General features: G+C 45.5%; 1 protein-coding gene across 1 annotated transcript; it reads right to left on the bottom strand.

Moving 5' to 3' along the window:
* Positions 1–83: 83 nt before the first annotated feature.
* Positions 84–17,459, bottom strand: LOC306829940 (uncharacterized protein). Its single transcript, XM_079353159.1, has 16 exons — positions 17,309–17,459; positions 14,720–14,851; positions 13,739–13,921; positions 13,543–13,635; positions 13,368–13,454; positions 12,894–12,927; positions 12,721–12,804; positions 11,661–11,762; positions 11,265–11,303; positions 10,833–10,840; positions 10,382–10,531; positions 9,717–9,842; positions 7,570–9,505; positions 6,509–7,028; positions 5,489–6,259; positions 84–4,974 (listed from the first exon to the last, which is right to left on the bottom strand). Exons 1-16 carry the CDS (start codon positions 17,432–17,434, stop codon positions 2,556–2,558), a joined length of 6,810 nt encoding a protein of 2,269 aa, XP_079209285.1. The 5' UTR covers positions 17,435–17,459; the 3' UTR covers positions 84–2,555.
* Between the last annotated feature and the right edge of the window lie 1,365 nt (positions 17,460–18,824).

The raw sequence follows: 18,824 nt of genomic DNA on the forward strand, positions 1-18,824 counted from the left end.
ACACATGTTCATTAATGAAGACTTTGGCAGAAGCTGCCGCTCGTGTGTGAGTGTTTGTTGACATGTTTTAATAACTCAAGCAAAGAGCGTGACTCATGAGACACAGACTATGAGAACAATGAAAAGTATGTCTGATGATAACTTGAGACCAGGGTGTGGTGTCATGGGTAAAGACGAGACAAATCAAATCACTCAGTAATATTTTACACCACACAACTTTATTTTCCATACATCAACTTTTTTTTTGCGTTACTGAATGAAGATTTTCATCAATATTTTCCTTTTACAAGCTTTCAAAAAAACAGCACCACCTCTCCGGTTTGACCCCAGAAGACTTCAGGTAAAACAGCCATTCCTTTAAATGGTTAAGATAAGTCAGCTCTGTGTGGGCTCGACCACTTTAAAAGAAAATCATAAACTGTATTTGAGAATTGGGTTCAAGCCACACGCTAGTTCTTGGGCCTCAGATTGGGACACAGACTGTTATAAAACACGGACGTCGCGTTTTGAAGCCAACGTTTGTCACCATATTGGAAATGATATCTCAAACAGACTTTTTATTGATCTAGAAACAAAGAAGTGGAGCTGAGACCGGCCTTTAAACCTCCTGGGAAAACAGTTGCTAAGAATCCACTGTGAAATGAACACATCACTTTCAGAAATCATTTACAGCTGGCCAGTTACATAAAAAAAATCCACTTCCTGTATAGTTTTTGGGATTAATAAAATGAGCTTTTGAAACCTAATTTACTTCCCGTCTCTCTGGCTGAAAACAGGCTTAAGGGTTATTTGAGTATGGCGGTCTCTCGGCTTTTGGAGCCACCTCCAGTGGACACTTGAGGAACTGCAGTTTGCACACATCCATTCCTTTTTAATCATAATAGAAGTTGCCCGTTGGTTTTATGGCCTCATGTTGTGCATTTTAACTTCTAGGAGTTTCTTGTATCAACAACCAACAACTGAAAGCTGAGATGTGGATCATTGGCGTATTCGGGAATAATTTAACTGAGAAGTAACATCATTTTCTCACAGACAAGCCAAGCTGTTTTGCAAAAGGCCGAATGGTTATTATAAATAAAGCAGGTTTAAGATATGTAAGCGTCAGCTTCACTTCCAGACTCCATTTCTTATTTACAATCTATGAGTAAAACCTTCATTCCTCTCGAGAGACCTTGCATACACGTTTCCACCTGGTCGACTTTCTCTTTCAACAAAGCTTAACGTCCGACATGAAGCAAACTGACAACAGAAGGAGTGTAAAGTCAAAACATTAGATACATTAATATGGAAATGAATTCAGCCCTAACACCACATAGATATTGGCTTGGTCTGAAGTTAAATAAAAACTTGCCAGACACGTCGTTTGAAACAAACACATAAACACACACACACACAAGAACACATATACACACATACAAACACTTGATGCATGCAGCCAAGAGCTGAGGACACTGTGCAAAATACCAACATTACCTTAAGGATAATAAGTGCCAAAGAGAATATGACTAACATCATAAATAAACAATAAAATAATAAAACAAAATTATAAAATGGTTTTAAAAAAAAAAGTATCAAAAAACCACAGTTAACACCCAACATAAACATTGGCAACAAACAGCCAGCAATTGGTGTATGTTCAATAGAAGATTAGAAATAGGACCCAGGTGAAATAATAACAAAGTTATATATTACATTAACTGTGATTGTATACAGCACGGGATGGCTTAAACACATCTGTCTCTGCAGGATCAGCACAAATGGAATCACTCGTGCTCCTTGAAGGCTAAACACAACTGGCTTAAATGTATTTGAAAACATGTATATCAAAGATCCACAACAGAGTCCAGAGCACCTCAGGAAGCACATTTCAAAAACAACTTCAGTTTGTTTGACTTGCAAGGACTGGAGCGTAACGTCATCCTTTCAATTGTATGTCTATGAATTCATCACAAGTTTCTCTACACATTCATGTTTTCCAAAGGTCATGTTGGAGTGCTTTTTAGATAAGTGACTTATTTCAATTAACGACAGAGTATTCCTCTCTTGAATTGACTTAAAACGATTTCAGTGGAGCAATGTGCGAGCTGCTCCTCAAGTAAGATTACATCCCATTCTTAAAAAAAGGTCATATCAAAAAGCTTTACAGAAGCCACCAAGATTCAAGAAGAAACCAAGAACTTCTTAATCTTCTTTACATCTGATCACAAAGGTCTCCCTCACCGTGAGGGGAATGCTCAAAAATCAATGTCAAATACAACTGACCACATTCATTGTGTCCCTTAGGTGCACACTTAGTCTCAGGTTGAAATGCCCCATTCTTCACCATTTAAGAAAGACTGTCTTCAAGGGAGTTGCTTTGGTTGCAAACTCTGGATGTCCTGCCAACTGACTGTTAATCAGCATTGACACGGCAACTTCAGAAGCTTGGGTTGTGTCCTGGTTGTAAAAGGGTGTAAACACAAGTGCATGCCAAGTAATGCCTTTTTTTTTCTCTTACACTCACACTTTATTTGACCCTTCTTGTCTCATAATGCCATGAAAAGAACATCTTTCTTTCACAGTCCATCACAGTTCTGTTGAATAGGGGAAGGAAGGTGTGCAAGTCCATTAATACTAACTCTCCTGGCCAACTGACCCTGTCCTTGTCCGCCAGCTCCGCCCTGCAGGGTTTGGGTCAGGCTCACTTGGGCAGTGCTAAAGGAAGTAATTCTGCCACTTCCAGCAATCTGGAGGTTCACTGTAGTTGCATAGCTGGTCTTCTGGCTCCCTTGTTTTCCAGGGTGTGACTGGGCAAAGGAGAGTGGGGAGGTGCTTGGCGTTAATGGGGAAGTGCTGGAAGGTACAGCGGATATTGTGGTGTTGATGTGGACCGATGACGATTGGTAGGTGTGGTGTGGGTTGGAGATAGGTGGAGGAGAGGTCATGCCTGAAGAGGAGATGTTTTGTTCACCCGAGGGCCGAGCAACATAGGCACAGATCAGCTGGCTACGACAATGACCTTCTTCTAACTCTGGGTCACCCCATGCGGCCTGGTTGTCTGATGGAGCAGGAGATTGGAGGAGGGTGTGAGAAAGTGAGGACACAGGAGAGGAGGTGCTGATGGTGGAGGTAGCACTTGTGTCGAGGCTTTCAGATCCATTGTATTTATATGAAAGCTCTCGTACATCAGGCCATGGGACGCTGGTAAAATGCTGACCACCAAGGGAACCCTTGCCTGTAGGGAGCTTGCTTAGTGACAGAGGGGATTGAAGCCCAGCTTGAGGGCTAAGGCAGGAGGGTGAACTGCTGTAAGAGGACCATCCACTCCTTGGACTGGTTGGAAAGGAATTTTGTTGCTCAAAGGACCCCCTTCCACTGCCACTAAAACCAAGGGACCTGCAGCTGCTGTCCGCCCAGGAATGCCGCACTCCACTTGGGTTGTTCCTAGCTGGGCTAGGTGGCCTATCTGCCAAGCTCGAAGACCTGTGAAGGCTTTGAGAGTTTGTTTGAGAAGAATTAGGACAAAATGTGCTCTCCTGTGTTTGCAAGCCTGGTGAGGAAGCAAAGGAATGAGAATGAGAGGAGAAAGAGTGTCTCGGGTTTCTTGGTTGAGGTGCTGCAACATTATTTGTCCAAACATTCACTGACACACCAATAGGTGGAGGGGAGAGGATCCGAGGACTCAGACATGTAGAAGACTGCCCAAATGCTGAACTTGAAGAAGAAGCCCTGGGTAGCTCCAAAGTCAGGCCGAGTGGATTATGGGAACTTGCATCTCCTACTCGTGAGGTCCGGGGATGGGGAGGTTTCTGTGCCATGGGGGAGGAGTAATTATGCTGTGGTGGTGGGGAACAGAGGCGAGTAAATGATGAAGTGGCTGGGGCTGGTGACGGGGACTGAACTCTGGAGCTCGGCTCAGAAGCAGAAAAAGGCCGTGCCACACGGTTACGGGATGCTGACCTGAAAGGATCATGGGTGTTTTGTATTACTTTGGCATTAGTGCTACCGTTAGCAAGTGGTACCTTCTGTGAACTTGCAGTCCAACCCCCACTGTTATTGTTGTTGTTGTTGTTGTTGTTAGCATTCTTTGATGAGTCAATTTTGGCATGAAGGAATGAGGGACGAGGAGAAGGGGAAGAAGGGCAGGTAGGCTGCTGATGGGCTGGACTCGTAAACTGGAAAGGCGAGTTTTGAGAAAGAGGGGGAGGAGGGGACTGCATGGGAGCTGGAGAGAGGCAAGCAGTCCAGGGAGACGATGGTGGACTCCTTAGGTGGTGGTAACCATCTTTAGAGCTCTGCTGACTGGGAGGGAGTTTAGGTGAAGGAGACCGTTGTCGAAGGTGAGAAGAGGGGCTTTGGTTGACTCGGTTTGTTTGCGGGGCTTGTTGCATGGCAGTATTCTTTCTTGCCAAACTCTGACTTATGGACTGGCTAATACAGGATGCTGCTAAGGATCTAGTGAATGCAGAAGAACTGATGGGAGAGGAGCATGCAGGAGAGCGGAGAGAAGAAGGAGAGGGTGGAGGACCTGCTCTCATGGGTGACGACCTCCTAGAAGAGGAGGCTGGAGATGAGTGAGTAAAAGCAGAAGATGGCGCAGGAGAGAAGGATGTAGGGTCTTGAATTGAGGAGCCTATACCAGAAGAGGAAAAGGGAGGAGCTCTGGAGAAAGTGTTCATGGAGGCATCATCATGAGACAGAGGGATGGGTGAAGATGCAGGGATCACCATAAATGGTGAAGAGCAAGTAGTTGGTCCGACAGAGGACGCAGTAGAGTTGGGAAGAACTTTAACAGGGGAAGGGGAACGATGTCTTGGTAGGAAGGTTGAGGTGGGCTTTTGGTCCTGTCCATGGGAGGAAATGCCTGAGTATAGCCTCTCCTCCTGGCTGGAGATTTCCAAGGAACGTCTGAAAGATGGATTGCTGTCTGGGGGGAAAGTGGAAGTTGGCTGGCAGCCAGGGTCTCTTGAGCTCTGTTGGTCTGGTTCCCTGAACCTGAAAGAGAATCAAATATTACAAACAGCATACTTCTCAACGGTCTTGTTTTCATATTTTATTTGCAATTTTCAGAAGAATAGCTTTGTTTCTTCTTAAACTTCAAGGGCTGCCAGCTGCTGGTAAGACTTGCTTTAGGGAACATTTAACATGGTTTTACCTTTTGTTTGTTTTTTTAATCACAAAACAAATCAAATCCCAGCCTGTTAAAAGGGGGCACAATATTCTGTAAGCAACATACAGTATTTCTTCATCAAAAGAAAAAGGGACAATCTTTATTTGGAAAGGTCTGCTCTTTACTTTGAGTTTTGAATTGAAGGAACCCTAAGGATTGTTATTGTTGTCTTAAGTGTATCCTTGAATTTAAAAGCTTGCCAGGATTGAACATCATATACTGCAAGTCAGTCATTTAAATGAACATTAATATGAACATTTCACCCATGATAAAATGCTGTTATGAAGCTGTAGGGGTTTATGAGGACTGAGTTACTTGTTCAATGACACACAAACATACCTATGTTCATATGGAGATGGGCTTTTGACATTCCTGGTTATGGACACAGCCAGATCCCCCAGTGTAGTGGGCTGGGCTGGTGGCCTTTGGCTGGTGAATGTAGGTAGGGAATCAAAGGACTGCCCACATGGAGGTGGTGATACTGGATTTTGAATCAAAGACCTCAGATTTGTTGCCTCCCTTCCTTTTGCTGTGTGATCCTCTCCAGTATGGCTGCAGGCTTGTGAAGCTTCAGAGGTCTTGTGCAGAGGCTGACTCAGAGGTGTTGGAACACCTTGTGCTTCTGATGACATGTGATGATGTGGCTGCTCTGTAGAGGTTATTGTAGAACTTTCTGGACTCATCCTGGGTTGTGATGAAGAATCATTTAAATAACACATTCTTTCATTGAATTCTTTTTGCATAGTTTGGTTCTGATCTTTCCTTGGCCCTACAGAAGGACCCAAGGTTGTGGCACAATCCTCCAATAAGTTTACTGTTTCCATCTGAGCTTTCCCACAGACCACACTTTGGTCTGTTAGAATCTGTACACTTGTGTTTAATATATCTTTGCTGTCACTTTCATCAGTGGAAAATGAATATTCCAGAAAATCTGCAACTGGCAGATCTGGCTTGTATTTGTCCTGCCTGTTTCCATCTTTGGAAAAACTAAACTGTGGTATGCAGGGATGAGAAAGACTTGGCCCAGACTGTGATGGCTTGCAAACGATGTTACAAGATGTTGAGGCATCTGTGATCGAGTCAACAAACCATCCAACACTCTGCTCCGACCTACAAAAATAAGGAGAATTAAACAGTGTTACAAAACCTGACAAAACAATACAAAAAGTACAACAAGAGCAATGTTGTGTATCTTTTAAGATACTGTTCCTGTAATTTCACAAGAACTGAAAATGGAAAACCTGACCACAAATCAGATTTATCAATTTCCCACAAAAGGATCTACCACACCAAGTGCAGTTTGGATAACATGACTCCCTTGTCATGTACCACCCATCTCTGTAAATATCATGAACTCACCCATCTCCTTTGTCTGTCCGTTCAGTATCGGGATAAATCTCCCCGTTTGGTTTCAGGTCTTGGCCTCTCCCTGTGGAAGACGCAGCACAGTTCTCTCTGAACTTGGCGGCTCTACGATCCGGGCTTGTGGTTTGCGTTGAGGCGCCGTTGTTGATGGAGCAGCACAAACTGAAGCTCTGATCTTCAGGTTTTGTTTGGAGGGGATATCTGGATGCTGTAGAGGACCTTTCAGCTGAACAGTACCCAGAGTTGTAGCTGATATTCTGGGTCTGAATAGATGACTGATCCCTTAGTAGGGAAGGTACATTTTCCTCAGAAATGGTGGAATATTGGCAAATGTCATCTGATGCACAGCCCACAGTGGAGTCTCTTTCCTTGGCCAAAGCAGAGATAAAGTCCCTTGGCCTGGATAGAGTTATTCCACTTGTCTGTTGAGGAAGGGTTGGGGTCAACTGCTCTTTGACAAACACATGACCAAAAAGCAGAGGCTCACAGGGGGCCATCACTTTCTCCTGGAAATCTAAAGACAAAATCCAAAAACAAATAAATCAGTAATTATAACAAGCTAAACAAAAACGATGATTTGTGAAATGTTCTTGAGGCCCAGACGACTGAACCTTAAAGAAATCCCAAAATCATTCCATCACAAGCCCCCGTCCACACTCAGCATTAACATCCCTCCTGCGTGACAGGATCACAAGTGGATAGCCTTAATGCTAATTGCAAACACGCCACAATGAGTCCTGGAACGCGCCATGGGCCAAATTAAGGAACGCCCCCCTTTAGTGCCATCACCTGCCGTAGAACTGTTAAGAACAATGCTGCCTCCCACATAGTGAAGATGATGATAAACGTCCTTTCAGATGTAAATGGTGAACAGGTGCGTATCTGAACACAGGTGGACACTTTGTTGATGCAAAGCGCGAACGCCACTACCCAACGGCTTTCCACTTGTGATCACTCAATTAATCATTCAATCAATCTTTATTTGTATGGCGTGGCCATGTTGATACCAGGTGGAAACCAGGACTGGAAAAGAAGCGTGTGAAAAGGAAACTTACCAGTCGTCAGGCTCTGTGCTCTCTTCATTGTCTTCTCCTCTTGGATCACTTGGTCCTCCTTGGTTATAGTTTGTGTCTGGCACTTGCTGTACGTCTTGGTCTGGGTTTGGTATTGTTTATGTCCCTGACTCTGGCTTTGTGTGTGAATAGATTGTGTTATGGTTTTGCTCTGACCTTTGGCTTCCGAGTGAGTTCTATTTTTAACATCTGATTCTCTCATTTGGTATTTTGTCCGCTGCAAGTGTTCTGCTGGGGTTTGAGATACATCCTGACTCTGGCATTTAGTTTTAGTTTGAGATGAAAGTCCAGACAGTCTGCTTGAGACTGATAACTGGTTCCGCACTGCAACGGCCCGTTTCTGATGCAGTGGGACCTTCATGGTATTGGCTTTGACACTGTACATCTTGGCCAGTGTTTGGACCTTGCTCAGAATGCGCTCCGAGTTCTCCATCAGCACATGGTCAACTACAGGGTTGACCTCGAATAAGCCAATACCTGCTATGTCAGACGCCCTGCCCTCAAACAAGGCTCTGTTTGCTGTGACAATCCTGGAGTGGCGTGACCACCGACCCACTTTGGTTTGACCGGGAATACCCTCAAGATTCCCACTATTCTTGGTAAGGTCTTCTTGTTTGGTTTTAGTCCAAGAGGATTGAGTTTTTGTCAGAGGTTTTGAGAGATCTTTATTTGCTTCTGTTTGGCCTGCATGCTTCGGTTCATGCCCATTAATTACAGATTGGTGTCCAGCACTTGTTGTTTTGGTTGTGTCATCTCTGGACCCGTACTGTTCGGTAGTTGATGGTCCCACTCCTTGCAGTGAATCTCCACCTTGTTCCCCAGTGGCTTCAACACCTGCCTCCTCCTGCCTCTCCTCAAGTGCTTCTTCCAAAATTCCTGTGCAGGACTTTTCATTTTTATCTCTTGAGGTATCTTGTATCTCAGCTGCTTCTCTGTCATGCCTTTGAGGGTTCGACTGTGGATTCAAACACACTTGGTCCGGGGTCTCCTCGTCCTGCAGGGCAGAAGATGTTGAAAACTTGATTGGGCCCTCTGCATCACCAGCTTGGCTGCTGATTGGGGTATCTGGCTGATTTGTACTGCCTGTATCGGCCACCAGTACAGAAGCAGGAGAAATGGAGGAACAGGGCTCCGTCTCTCGATCACTCTCTCCATTGATAACTTCAGTTATTTCTGAAATATCCGGTGGTCCACTTTCCGGCTCCCCCTGGTGTTCAGTCACATCAAACCGGGACACTGACTCCTTCACCAAGCCAGACGGAATTTGTGAGAAACTGTTTCTCCTTCTTGAATCAGCTCCTTCTCCCTGTTCGTCTTCCTCGTCTTCCTCGTCCTCTTCGGCCTCGGCTGCTGCCTCATAGTAACTCCTGATCTTTTCTATGATCTTTTTGTCTCGTTTTGTCAGGTGGGAGCCTCGTGTGGGCGGATGACGCCTCTGGAGATGGTGTTGAAGGACATCAGGATTTTGAGAGGAAGAGGTAGCCTCGTTGTTTTCCTCTTCTTTTGGTACCAGAGGTGGTTCTTCTGTCGAGACTGAGGCATGAAGATCTCGTATTGGGGCAACGATGACGCACTCTTCCTCACCTTCATCCCTCGTCACCACCTCTTCTTTGGCCTTTTCTACAACTTCTCCTTGTGTTTCTCCATCTTCCTGCAATCCTTTCTCAGCTGGACGTGTTTCCTCTGAAGCTTCGACGACTTCTTCAAAGACAGTTTGCTCGGTGTCAAGTCCGCTCTCCTCTCCAGAGCGATCCGTCTGACTTCCAAGGGGTGTGTCCTTCTCCGTGCTTGCTTTGCCCGGCTCCTGTTCGATTGTTGGTCTTGGATCAGGGCTGGAGGAGAAGGCAACAGGGGGAAGTGGGCAGGTGAAGTTGGTCTGCTGAGTTGAGGGCTGACTGTCTTTATGTTGATCCAGCTCCTGGAGGAAAAGAAAGTGCAATGTTTTAAACATTAGCCTCTGTGCTGACCCATAAACACAGTTTATTAAGAAGATTACACTTAATTAAACACATTAGATTAGATTAGAAAAGTGTTTCTGTGATCAAGTTGAGCTAAAAACTCAGTGAACAGAATATTTGGAACAAGTCTTGTTTTTGTTCCGTGCAGGTAAGAGCTCGGTGTATCCTGACCGTTGTGTCGGCGTGAAAGGCTGTCAGTCCTTCTCTGGCTCGGCTCTGGTTGATGAACTCCAGGATCTCCTCGGTGATGGACAGTGTGGGAGGAGGGCTGAGTGGGATCAAGTCCTCCTCTTCCTCCTCATTTCAAAAAAAGAAAAAGAAAAACAATGTGTTTATACAGGTTGAATTTTTCTCTAAATCTGTCAGACACCTCTGACATTCTTAAACGATGTGATACTGAGCTATAGTGTGAAAAATTAAGCCAATGTGGATGTGCAAAAAAAAAAAAAAAAAAAAAGCAGTTCCTCTAGTGTCCACCAGAAGCTGAATCTCAATAAACAGGAATGCAGTCTGGTCTTTTGAGATCTCAAGAAGTATAATATATCACTACAAAAAAAAACCCCAATAATTAATCATGTGACTGATATAACAGCAGGTTTGTCAGGAGCCCTGAGGCCTGTCTCAGCAACACCTCTGTAGTTAGGTTGACTATGTCAGGATTTCCAATACGGCAACAAACACTGTTTGGCTTCAAATCAACAAACTCAGAAACCTTTGGGTTTGATTCAGTTTATGGATCTGATATTGATCTGATTATCAAATGAACATCAAAGACCAGCCCTCCATCTCCACATGAAAACATCGTGTCGCATTAGGCCGACGTCACATTCAAATACCTCGTCCTCCAGGTTTGGACGCTGCTGGTTGATCCGTCCCGCTCCAGCCCGCTCAGCTTCCACCTCGATCACGGAGGACGCGAGCGTGCTGCTGCTGCCTGCCGAGCCCAGACTCTCTGTCGGACACAGCTCGCCCTCGCTTCCCGCCTGCTGCAAGAACACGAGCCAAACAAAGCAAAGACACTTCTATAAATCACAGACCGTATGTTCATCACATGTGACCACATGCAGAAACATCTTCGGAGCTTTTCATTAAATAATCTTCTTGAGCTTTGGCTGCATCCACAAAGCAAGAACAGGTTTAGTTAAGTAGCTGTTTTCCTCCAGGGAGTGTGCTTATTTATTAAATGTTAAGGTGTTAAAATGATTGCTTTTTAAGTACAGTGTGTTTTGTGTAGTTTTGCTGGTTTTGCAGTCAGTGAAGCATGAAAGTGCTGCATGTCTGTCTTACCTTCAAAGCTGCAGGATCCCCGCGGGGCAGAGGAAACAAGAGAAGAAGTGTTACAGAGAGACGCAGCAATGTCATTCATTCACATACAAATGATGTTGGAATCTCACTTGGCAACCAGACAACACATTAAACCCCCTGACTCTGTCTGTTGTTTCTTGTTTTGACATGAACACCTGATCTGTTCCTAAATCAGACCCTGTTTTCACGCTGCCGGCAAACGGTCGTAAATTAGGAAAGCCATAAAAAAGAAAGAGGAAAAAAGAAAGCCGCAATCTGCAAATTAAATCTAATAACGACTTCAATCCAACTTCTTCCCCTCTAAATGAACAACAACGGAGTATCCAATGAAACGCTAAAGAGCGCCATCTGCAGCTCAAGTACTGAAGACTTTTTTATGAGTTTACGCTCTACGTTTTTTTTTTTTTAACTCACCGCTGGGATGAAAAACTGCTTCAATGTCTTTAGCCGGAGCTGAAAAAGAAAAAAGAAAAAAGAAAAGATAAGATCAGATTATTCATCTCACAAGAGGAGAAGTTTTACAGCAGCAAAGAAGAAGAAACCCAGAAACGAAAACAGAAAAAAATATGCATCAGAAAGAATAATTAAAGAGCCAGTAAACAGTATGAACACTGTCATGCACACAGGATGGATTATTGCACAATTTGCAATATATTGCAATGCAATCAAATTAAAAAAGGAGACTTTAAACAATCTGTTTTTACTCCCAACTCTCCGTAAAATCAAACGCTGGTCTCTGGACAGCGATGAGAGGCGTGGGTCCTGTAAACCCTGTGCAGGTGACTGAAGGTGTATTGGTGCTGCACTTACCAGACTGTCTCCTGGTGCGTCTGTACGGCAGGTTCCCCTCCAGCAACAGAGGGAGACTCTTCCGGGACTTCTCCGGTGTGTACATGAGCAGCTCCGGAGGCTCTGCAGGGACAAACACAGCAAACAAGCTCTCTGTGATTCTAAAATCCTGCAGACAAACAGCAATCTGATGTGTCAAAGGTTCAACTTGTAAATGTGAGAACAGAGGGAATAAAACTCCTTTTTGTTTTCATCGGTTGTTGTATTACTGATTTTGGCCACAAGAGGGCAGCAGTGCACCTGGACCTGATGTCAGCTTTGGACTAACTCTAAAAAGAAGGTCAGCGGATACTTTGAAAAGTGTTCAACGAAGCTTACAGCAACACTCATAGAGTCTGACATGTGACGATGAAGCTTCCCAGTTGCTGTTCGGACATGAACGGGGATTCACCACATAAATGCACTCTGCGCTGTGATTGGACAGCAGCAGGTGAGGTCTGCCTGCGGGCTACCGGAGGGAAGCTGATGGCACAAGTTTTATTGAGCTTCACTCACCGTCTTGCCGGAGCTTGATGACAGCGTGTTGTCAGAGATGTTGAGTAAATATTATCAATATAAAACAGACTCTTTCTGGTTGGGACGGAACAGAAGGACCAAGACATCCTTCGTCTGCTTTTTTCTGTCCCTGCAGTTCGGGAGGGTGGCTGCGTTTGAGTTTCTTTATTCTACTTAAAGGTATAAGATAGTTGGAGTTTTGGCTGAAGGCAAAAGTTGTGTGTTATTTGAATTATTATTATTAATTAATTTTATTTAATTTTATTTATATTTTTGGATTAATTATTATTATTATTATTATTTATATTTATTAATTACAATTAATTTAATTTAATTTATATATTTTTTATTAATTATTATTATTATTATTTTTATTAATTAATTACAATTAATTTAAATTTTGTTAAATTTTTTTTTATTAATTATTATTGAAATATTATTCAGAAGTCCCTGAAGTCTGTGAAGTCAAACAAAGCGTGATCATAAAGATGATGGACGGAGGACAGAGAAGAGGACTGACCCTGACCTGACTGACGCCGGCCTCTGTGGTGTCCGTGGATGTCTTCAAACCTGGACGACTTCTTCAGGTGGTCCTGGTCGAACTGAGGAGCTGAAATACAGGAAGTGATGTCACTGCGACTGCACATAATGGACACAGCTCTGCAGAGTGTGTGTGTGTGTGTGTGTGTTTTAACTTACACTGACAGAAGTTGTCTCCCAGGACTTGCCTCGCCTGGGAAAAACAAGACTCGACTCAGTAAAAGATTATGAAACATGTTTATTTTACACAGTTAAACTTCAGCAGAGCGGGAAGATGAACGACTCTTTGAAACAGGATGAACAAAAGGCATCGATCAGAGCTGCAGCGTTCTCCCCAGCAGGGGGCAGCAGAGACCAACTCACGAGCTCCAGTACTACTAAAGTAAAACAATAATTTACACGACTTCTTCCAACGCTCCTTTTACAACTTCAGAAACTTTTTAGGATTGAGGAATGATGTCTCTCCTTCCCTCCTACCTCCCTTAATCCCTCTTTTTTCATTCTCTCCTCCCTCCTTACCTCCATCGCTCACTCCTTACCTCCTCTCCTCCCACCCTACCTCCTTCTTTCTTACCTCTCCTGTCTTCCCTCCTGTCCTACCTCCTTACTTCCCCTCCTCTCCTCCCTCCTTACCTTCTGTGGGAGAGAAGCCGGATGGTTTTCTACGATCAGTCTCTTGAGGTAGTGAACCCACAGTCTCTTCTCCTCCTGATTCTTCGTCTGCAGAAAATAAAAGAGGGCCGGTCATCACTGAGTCACAGGAAGCAGAAGGAGGAAACGCTCACCGCGTGGTGCACGACTTTCTCACCTGGACGACGTGCTGCTGCTTGGGGATGGTCTGATCCGACACTTTGAAGCACAGAGGATCCTTCAGAGTCTCCACCAGCAGCAGGTTACAACACTGCAGCACACACACACACACACACACACACACACACACCATAAATCGTCTTCAATTTAACAACGTTAATGTTTCAGCCTGACGTGAATCGATGGAAACGTACGAATATGTGCGTGCTGTAGATGAACTGCTCCAGCCTCTTCTTGGCGATCAGCAGCATCTTATCGAAGAGGAAGAACGCCCTCTCCTTCTTCACCCTCTGGACCTTAAAGGAACCTTCCAGAACCAGCTCTCCAAACCCACTGAGGTCGGGCCCGCTCCAGTTCTCCAGCAGGGACTCGATCTCCTGGGGGGGAGGGGGGAGGTGGAGGGGGGGAGTAACGGTCGAATGAATGAAGGGAAACCAGAAGGTAGCACATTTCACCTGCTGAGAGGTCAAAGGTCAACACCTGTGCACTTCCTGATGCACAAACCTTCAGGGGTCAAAGTTTAAAGTTATGAAACTCAGGTCGAGGTCGTTTTCTGTGTTTGGACGGTGGCCTATGGCGCCCTCTACTGACCAGCCGCCACGGGTCAGACTTCTATGAGCTCATTGTGTCGGCCAGGTATTAAAAATAAAACATAATTTTTTAACAACATTTAAAGTCCGACTGGTGTGTGGGATAAAGAAAGACGTCTTTTAATTAAGTTGAACTGAAAATCTTAACAGAGCTGTGAGTACAGGGCGAGAGAACACACACACACACACACACACACACACACACACACACACACACACACACACACACACACACACACACACACACATGAACAGGTCCACATGTGATGGAACAAGTTAATAACTGTTTCCCGTGTGGGAGTAATGATGTGAACGCGTGTCGGGGAAGTCGAGGAATGCAGCAGCTGCAGAGTTTGACACCTAAAGGTCGAGCAGACGACCTCCAGCCGCCCGTCTGTCTCCACGCACGCCGCCGGAGGGCGAGAAGCCGCTCACACAGGAGAGGCCCGCTCACTGGACTCGCAGTGAAAATTCACTTCTAATCAATTTCATATCCAGATTATTTGGAAGAAAATAAAAAATGTCTGCACTAACACATGACTCCTTCAGGATCATCCACAGAGAACGACCTCAGAGCGTGCTTACCTGCAGGCGCACTGCGTGCTCCTGCTTCCTCTTCATGTCGTTGATGTACCAGGCCACCGCTGTCATGGTGATGATGGCGTCCTCCACCACCTCATATCCCGGGTCGCTCTTGTCAAAGTGCTTCAAGAGTTCCTGAGAAGTAAAAAATGACTCCACGTTAAATTAAAGGAGCAGTCACTCTGCCCCCTAGTGTTTAAAATGAGTACTGCAGTCTAAACTCTAATCATCACAGAGAGCTGTCCCCCCTCTCCTCTCACACAGGTCAGCATGTGGTGGACACTGTAGCTTCAGTGTTTAGCCAGCTCTGCATGTAGAGACACTGTAGCTTCAGCGTTTAGCCAGCTCTGCATGTAGAGACACTGTAGCTTCAGCGTTTAGCCAGCTCTGCATGTAGAGACACTGTAGCTTCAGCGTTTAGCCAGCTCTGCATGTAGAGACACTGTAACTTCAGTGTTTAGCCAGCTCTGCATGTAGAGACACTGTAACTTCAGTGTTTAGCCAGCTCTGCATGAAGAAACACTGTAGCTTCAGCGTTTAGCCAGCTCTGCATGTAGAGACACTGTAGCTTCAGCGTTTAGCCAGCTCTGCATGGGTCTGTAAAGCTTTCTGCGACGACATTGCGAAACGAAACGAGATTTAGGTTGCTGAAGCCTGCAGCCACTAAACCGTCTGCACGAGCCGCCACAATTAACATCCATGCAAACGAGAACGAGAAACATTCACAGCCGGTCTACTTAGAGTTTGAGTCCTCGAATCCCAAAACTCCACTGGTGGAAAAACAAAAACAGCAGAAACAACACGGCCCCCACTGGAGCGCTGAGCGTCTGAACTAAACACCAAAAGTTCCCGTCATTCAACCACACACACAAATAAAGACATTAAGGTCACAGTGAATGAAAGCTGTGTTCATGTCAAACGAGTCTGGAGGCTTTTAAAGAGAGAGACATAAAAGCATCACATCCTCATGTGTCACATGGTCGGACAGTTTTCACAACAAGCTAGCTTTACAGACACTTCACCTCCGCCTGCAGCTGAGGGATTAAGCTAATCTGGAAAACTCCAAAAACATCCAGAGAGTTTTTTTTTTTATTCGTTTGCCAAATTCTAACGTGAGACAATTTGACTTTAAAGGAGTTTATTCAGCAAACGTTGCAGAAACAAGGTTTTTTTAAAGCGTGTAAAACAAGTAACAGATGAAATCAACACACACGCTGACTCAGCAGATCTTCACAGACAGAGTGAAGCATTACGAGCCGAGGATGATGGGAAAATCCCTGCACAGCTTCAGACATGTTTGACCAGAGTTTAAAGTGTCCACTGTAGGCAGAGGAACAGTACAGACCAAACACCAGAGAACAAAGAGTGTGTGTGTGTGTGTGTGTGTGTGTGTGTGTGTGTCATCCTCTCAGAGGTGGGCTTGGACTGGAACCAGAGAAGAATCTCGACAAGTTTATTGCTTAAAGCTGCTCGTGTGTGTGTGTGTGTGTGTTATCTTGTTGCTCTGGTGTGTGTTGCCGTTTCTCGTCTTATATTGTCTGAACATGAAGGCTTCATGCGTTCAGGTGTTTAAAGGGTCAAATAGTTCAAATGATTTTAAAGTCCAGCACTGTAATCAGACGCTAACTCGTCTCAGTCAGGCTTCACTGTCGGCTCCAAACCAGAAGACGCTCTGATAGTGAATCCATCGTGGTGAATCACCACCAAGGGAAGCACCTCGTGGTTAGTCCCCCGCGCTCCGTGCACGGAGGGTTTGAATCAAACCTGTGGCTCCAGGTTTTGGAGGTTTCAGATGGACTCTCAGACCCTGAAAAACCCCCCAAAAAGCAACGAGCCCAGGAGGCTTCCCGACACAACTCTCAAACCACTTGGATCATTTCCACGGCTCGAGTTCAAGTTCAGCAGCTCATCATTAAGACTGAGGCCCAGTTCAGCAGCTAGCATGTCAAAGCTCGGGAGGGCAGGATGGAGTTCAGAGCTGCATCGCTCTGCACAGAAGTTTCCAAATGTGCATGTTTTAAAATGTCTGAGCATTTCCTCTGGAGTTGGAAGTCATTATTTCCCCCGGATCAACACGGAGCCAGAGTCAGGTTCTCTTCAGGGGACCTCGTCCTCGATCATGATGTCACCGTCTCCTCTCTGTTTTATTGGCTGTGAGCTCTGAGAGCCAGTGAGACGCTGCAGATGTGAGCTGACAATGACGAAGAGCAGAATTCACATGTGGGACGCACACTGACGCCGTCCATCTTTAAGACCCGAGACACACAGAGAGAGAGAGAGAGAGAGAGAAGGGGGGTCCGTGTCCTCAGCTGCCCGTCCCCGCTGAAAAGCTTCAACACTGTTGTGTTTACAGGCGGGAAACAGTCTCGTTGCCATGGAAACAAAAGCTTTATAAAGACCCATCAAACTTCCTCTGGGACGTCTCAGAGAATCCTTCATCAACCTAACAAGATTTAAAACGTCTTTTCATTGGACGAGCCAGAGAAGCTTTAGCTGTGTTTGTGAAATGTTTGGATGCAGGTTGAGCGTGTGTGTGTGTGTGTGTGTGTGTGTGTGTGTGTGTGTGTGTGTGTGTGTGTGTGCGTGTGTCACCTGCAGGAGGAGGTGGTACTTGAGGATCCTCTGCACCGGTTTGAGCAGGTACGTCTCCAGAGGCAGCGAGTGGTTCAGAGTCGCCTGCCTCTCCTGGAAGAAAGTGACCAGCGTTTTGTTCTTCATGCACTCCCTCAGCACGGCCACCGAACTGTGGAGAGAGAGAGAGAGGGAGAGAGAGAGAGAGAGAGAGAGAGAGAGAGAGAGAGAGAGAGAGATGTTGGTGATCTGTGCGTTCACATTTCTGCAGCAGAAAAAGTTGTTCCCGGTTCTTCGTTGACTCGTGATTTTTATTCCATCTGAACATTTTTCAGCTCAGTGAATAAAAACACGTCGGATGTCTAGCGTGCATTTCATCGGACCCGAGGATGCTTCACATGGTGGAGAGAGCGATGGAGAGAGAGGGCGGGGAGCTTGTCGGCTGAGGAGAACAGATGAGTCTTAAGACGGGGGGATAGCGGCGCTCCAGATGGATGTTTAAACAAAAGTATTAAAAAATGCCTCCTAATTCAAGACAAATGAGTCTCTGTGACAGTCTTAAAAAGCTCTCTCTCTCTCTCTCTCTCTCTCTCTCTCTTCTCTCTCTCTTTGTTGCCTTTAATAAGAGCTGATTAAACCAGGAACCAGAACCAGAGTCTGCAAGAACCCTGCATGGGTTTCCTGATGGACGTGAAGGTGAAATTACGAGCAGCAGCCGGCGAAGGGAGTTCAGAGGTCCCCGTCTGTGATGATGATTTATCCCGACGTGAAGGAGCAGCAGAGTCGGACGTAATCAAGAGGAGGAGCGGGAGATAAACGAGGTGCAGGATGGGTGAGAGGGAGTTTATCAAGGCAAACACAGAAGAATGAAGGAGGTGAGAAATGATCCAGAAAAGGGCGATAAAGAGAGAGAGAGAGAGAGAGAGAGAGAGAGAGAGAGAGAGAGAGAGAGAGAGAGAGAGAGAGAGAGAGAGAGAGAGAGAGAGAGAGAGAGAGAGAGAAGGAGGAATTCACAGCTGTTTGGAGCGCTGACAAACACTCGTCACATGTTTAAGGACGAACGAAGGGAAGTGAAGAGATGGGTGAGAAGAGAGAGAGAGAGAGAGAGGGAGGTCAGAAAGATTTTTTTGAAAATGCACGAAGGGAAGAGTGGAGTCCATGACGGCCGGTCCAGCCGTCGTGGACAGACATCTCGAACTGTCCCTCCGTCCTGACGTCCTTTGGCAAAGTCTGGAGAAACAGAACCAAGCAGGAAAAGTTGTCGAGATGATGGAGAAGAAAAGAGACACAGGAGGAGGAGGAGGAGGAGGAGGAAGAGGAGGAGGAGGAGGAAGAGGAGGAAGAGGAGGACATACAAACATTCATCACAGCAGGAAGCCAAAGACTGTTGGATACGAGCCGTCTGATAGGACGAGAGGAGAGCAGAGAGAGAGAGAGACTCATGAGGAGCACGGAGGGAAGGAGGTCAAGGTAATGATGGGGGAGAGAGAGAGATTAACCACGAGAGAGTCCACAGGAACTCCGAGCGGCGGTAATA

This window comes from Symphodus melops, assembly GCF_947650265.1.
Source record: "Symphodus melops genome assembly, chromosome: 10".
Classification (NCBI taxonomy): Eukaryota; Metazoa; Chordata; class Actinopteri; order Labriformes; family Labridae; genus Symphodus; species Symphodus melops.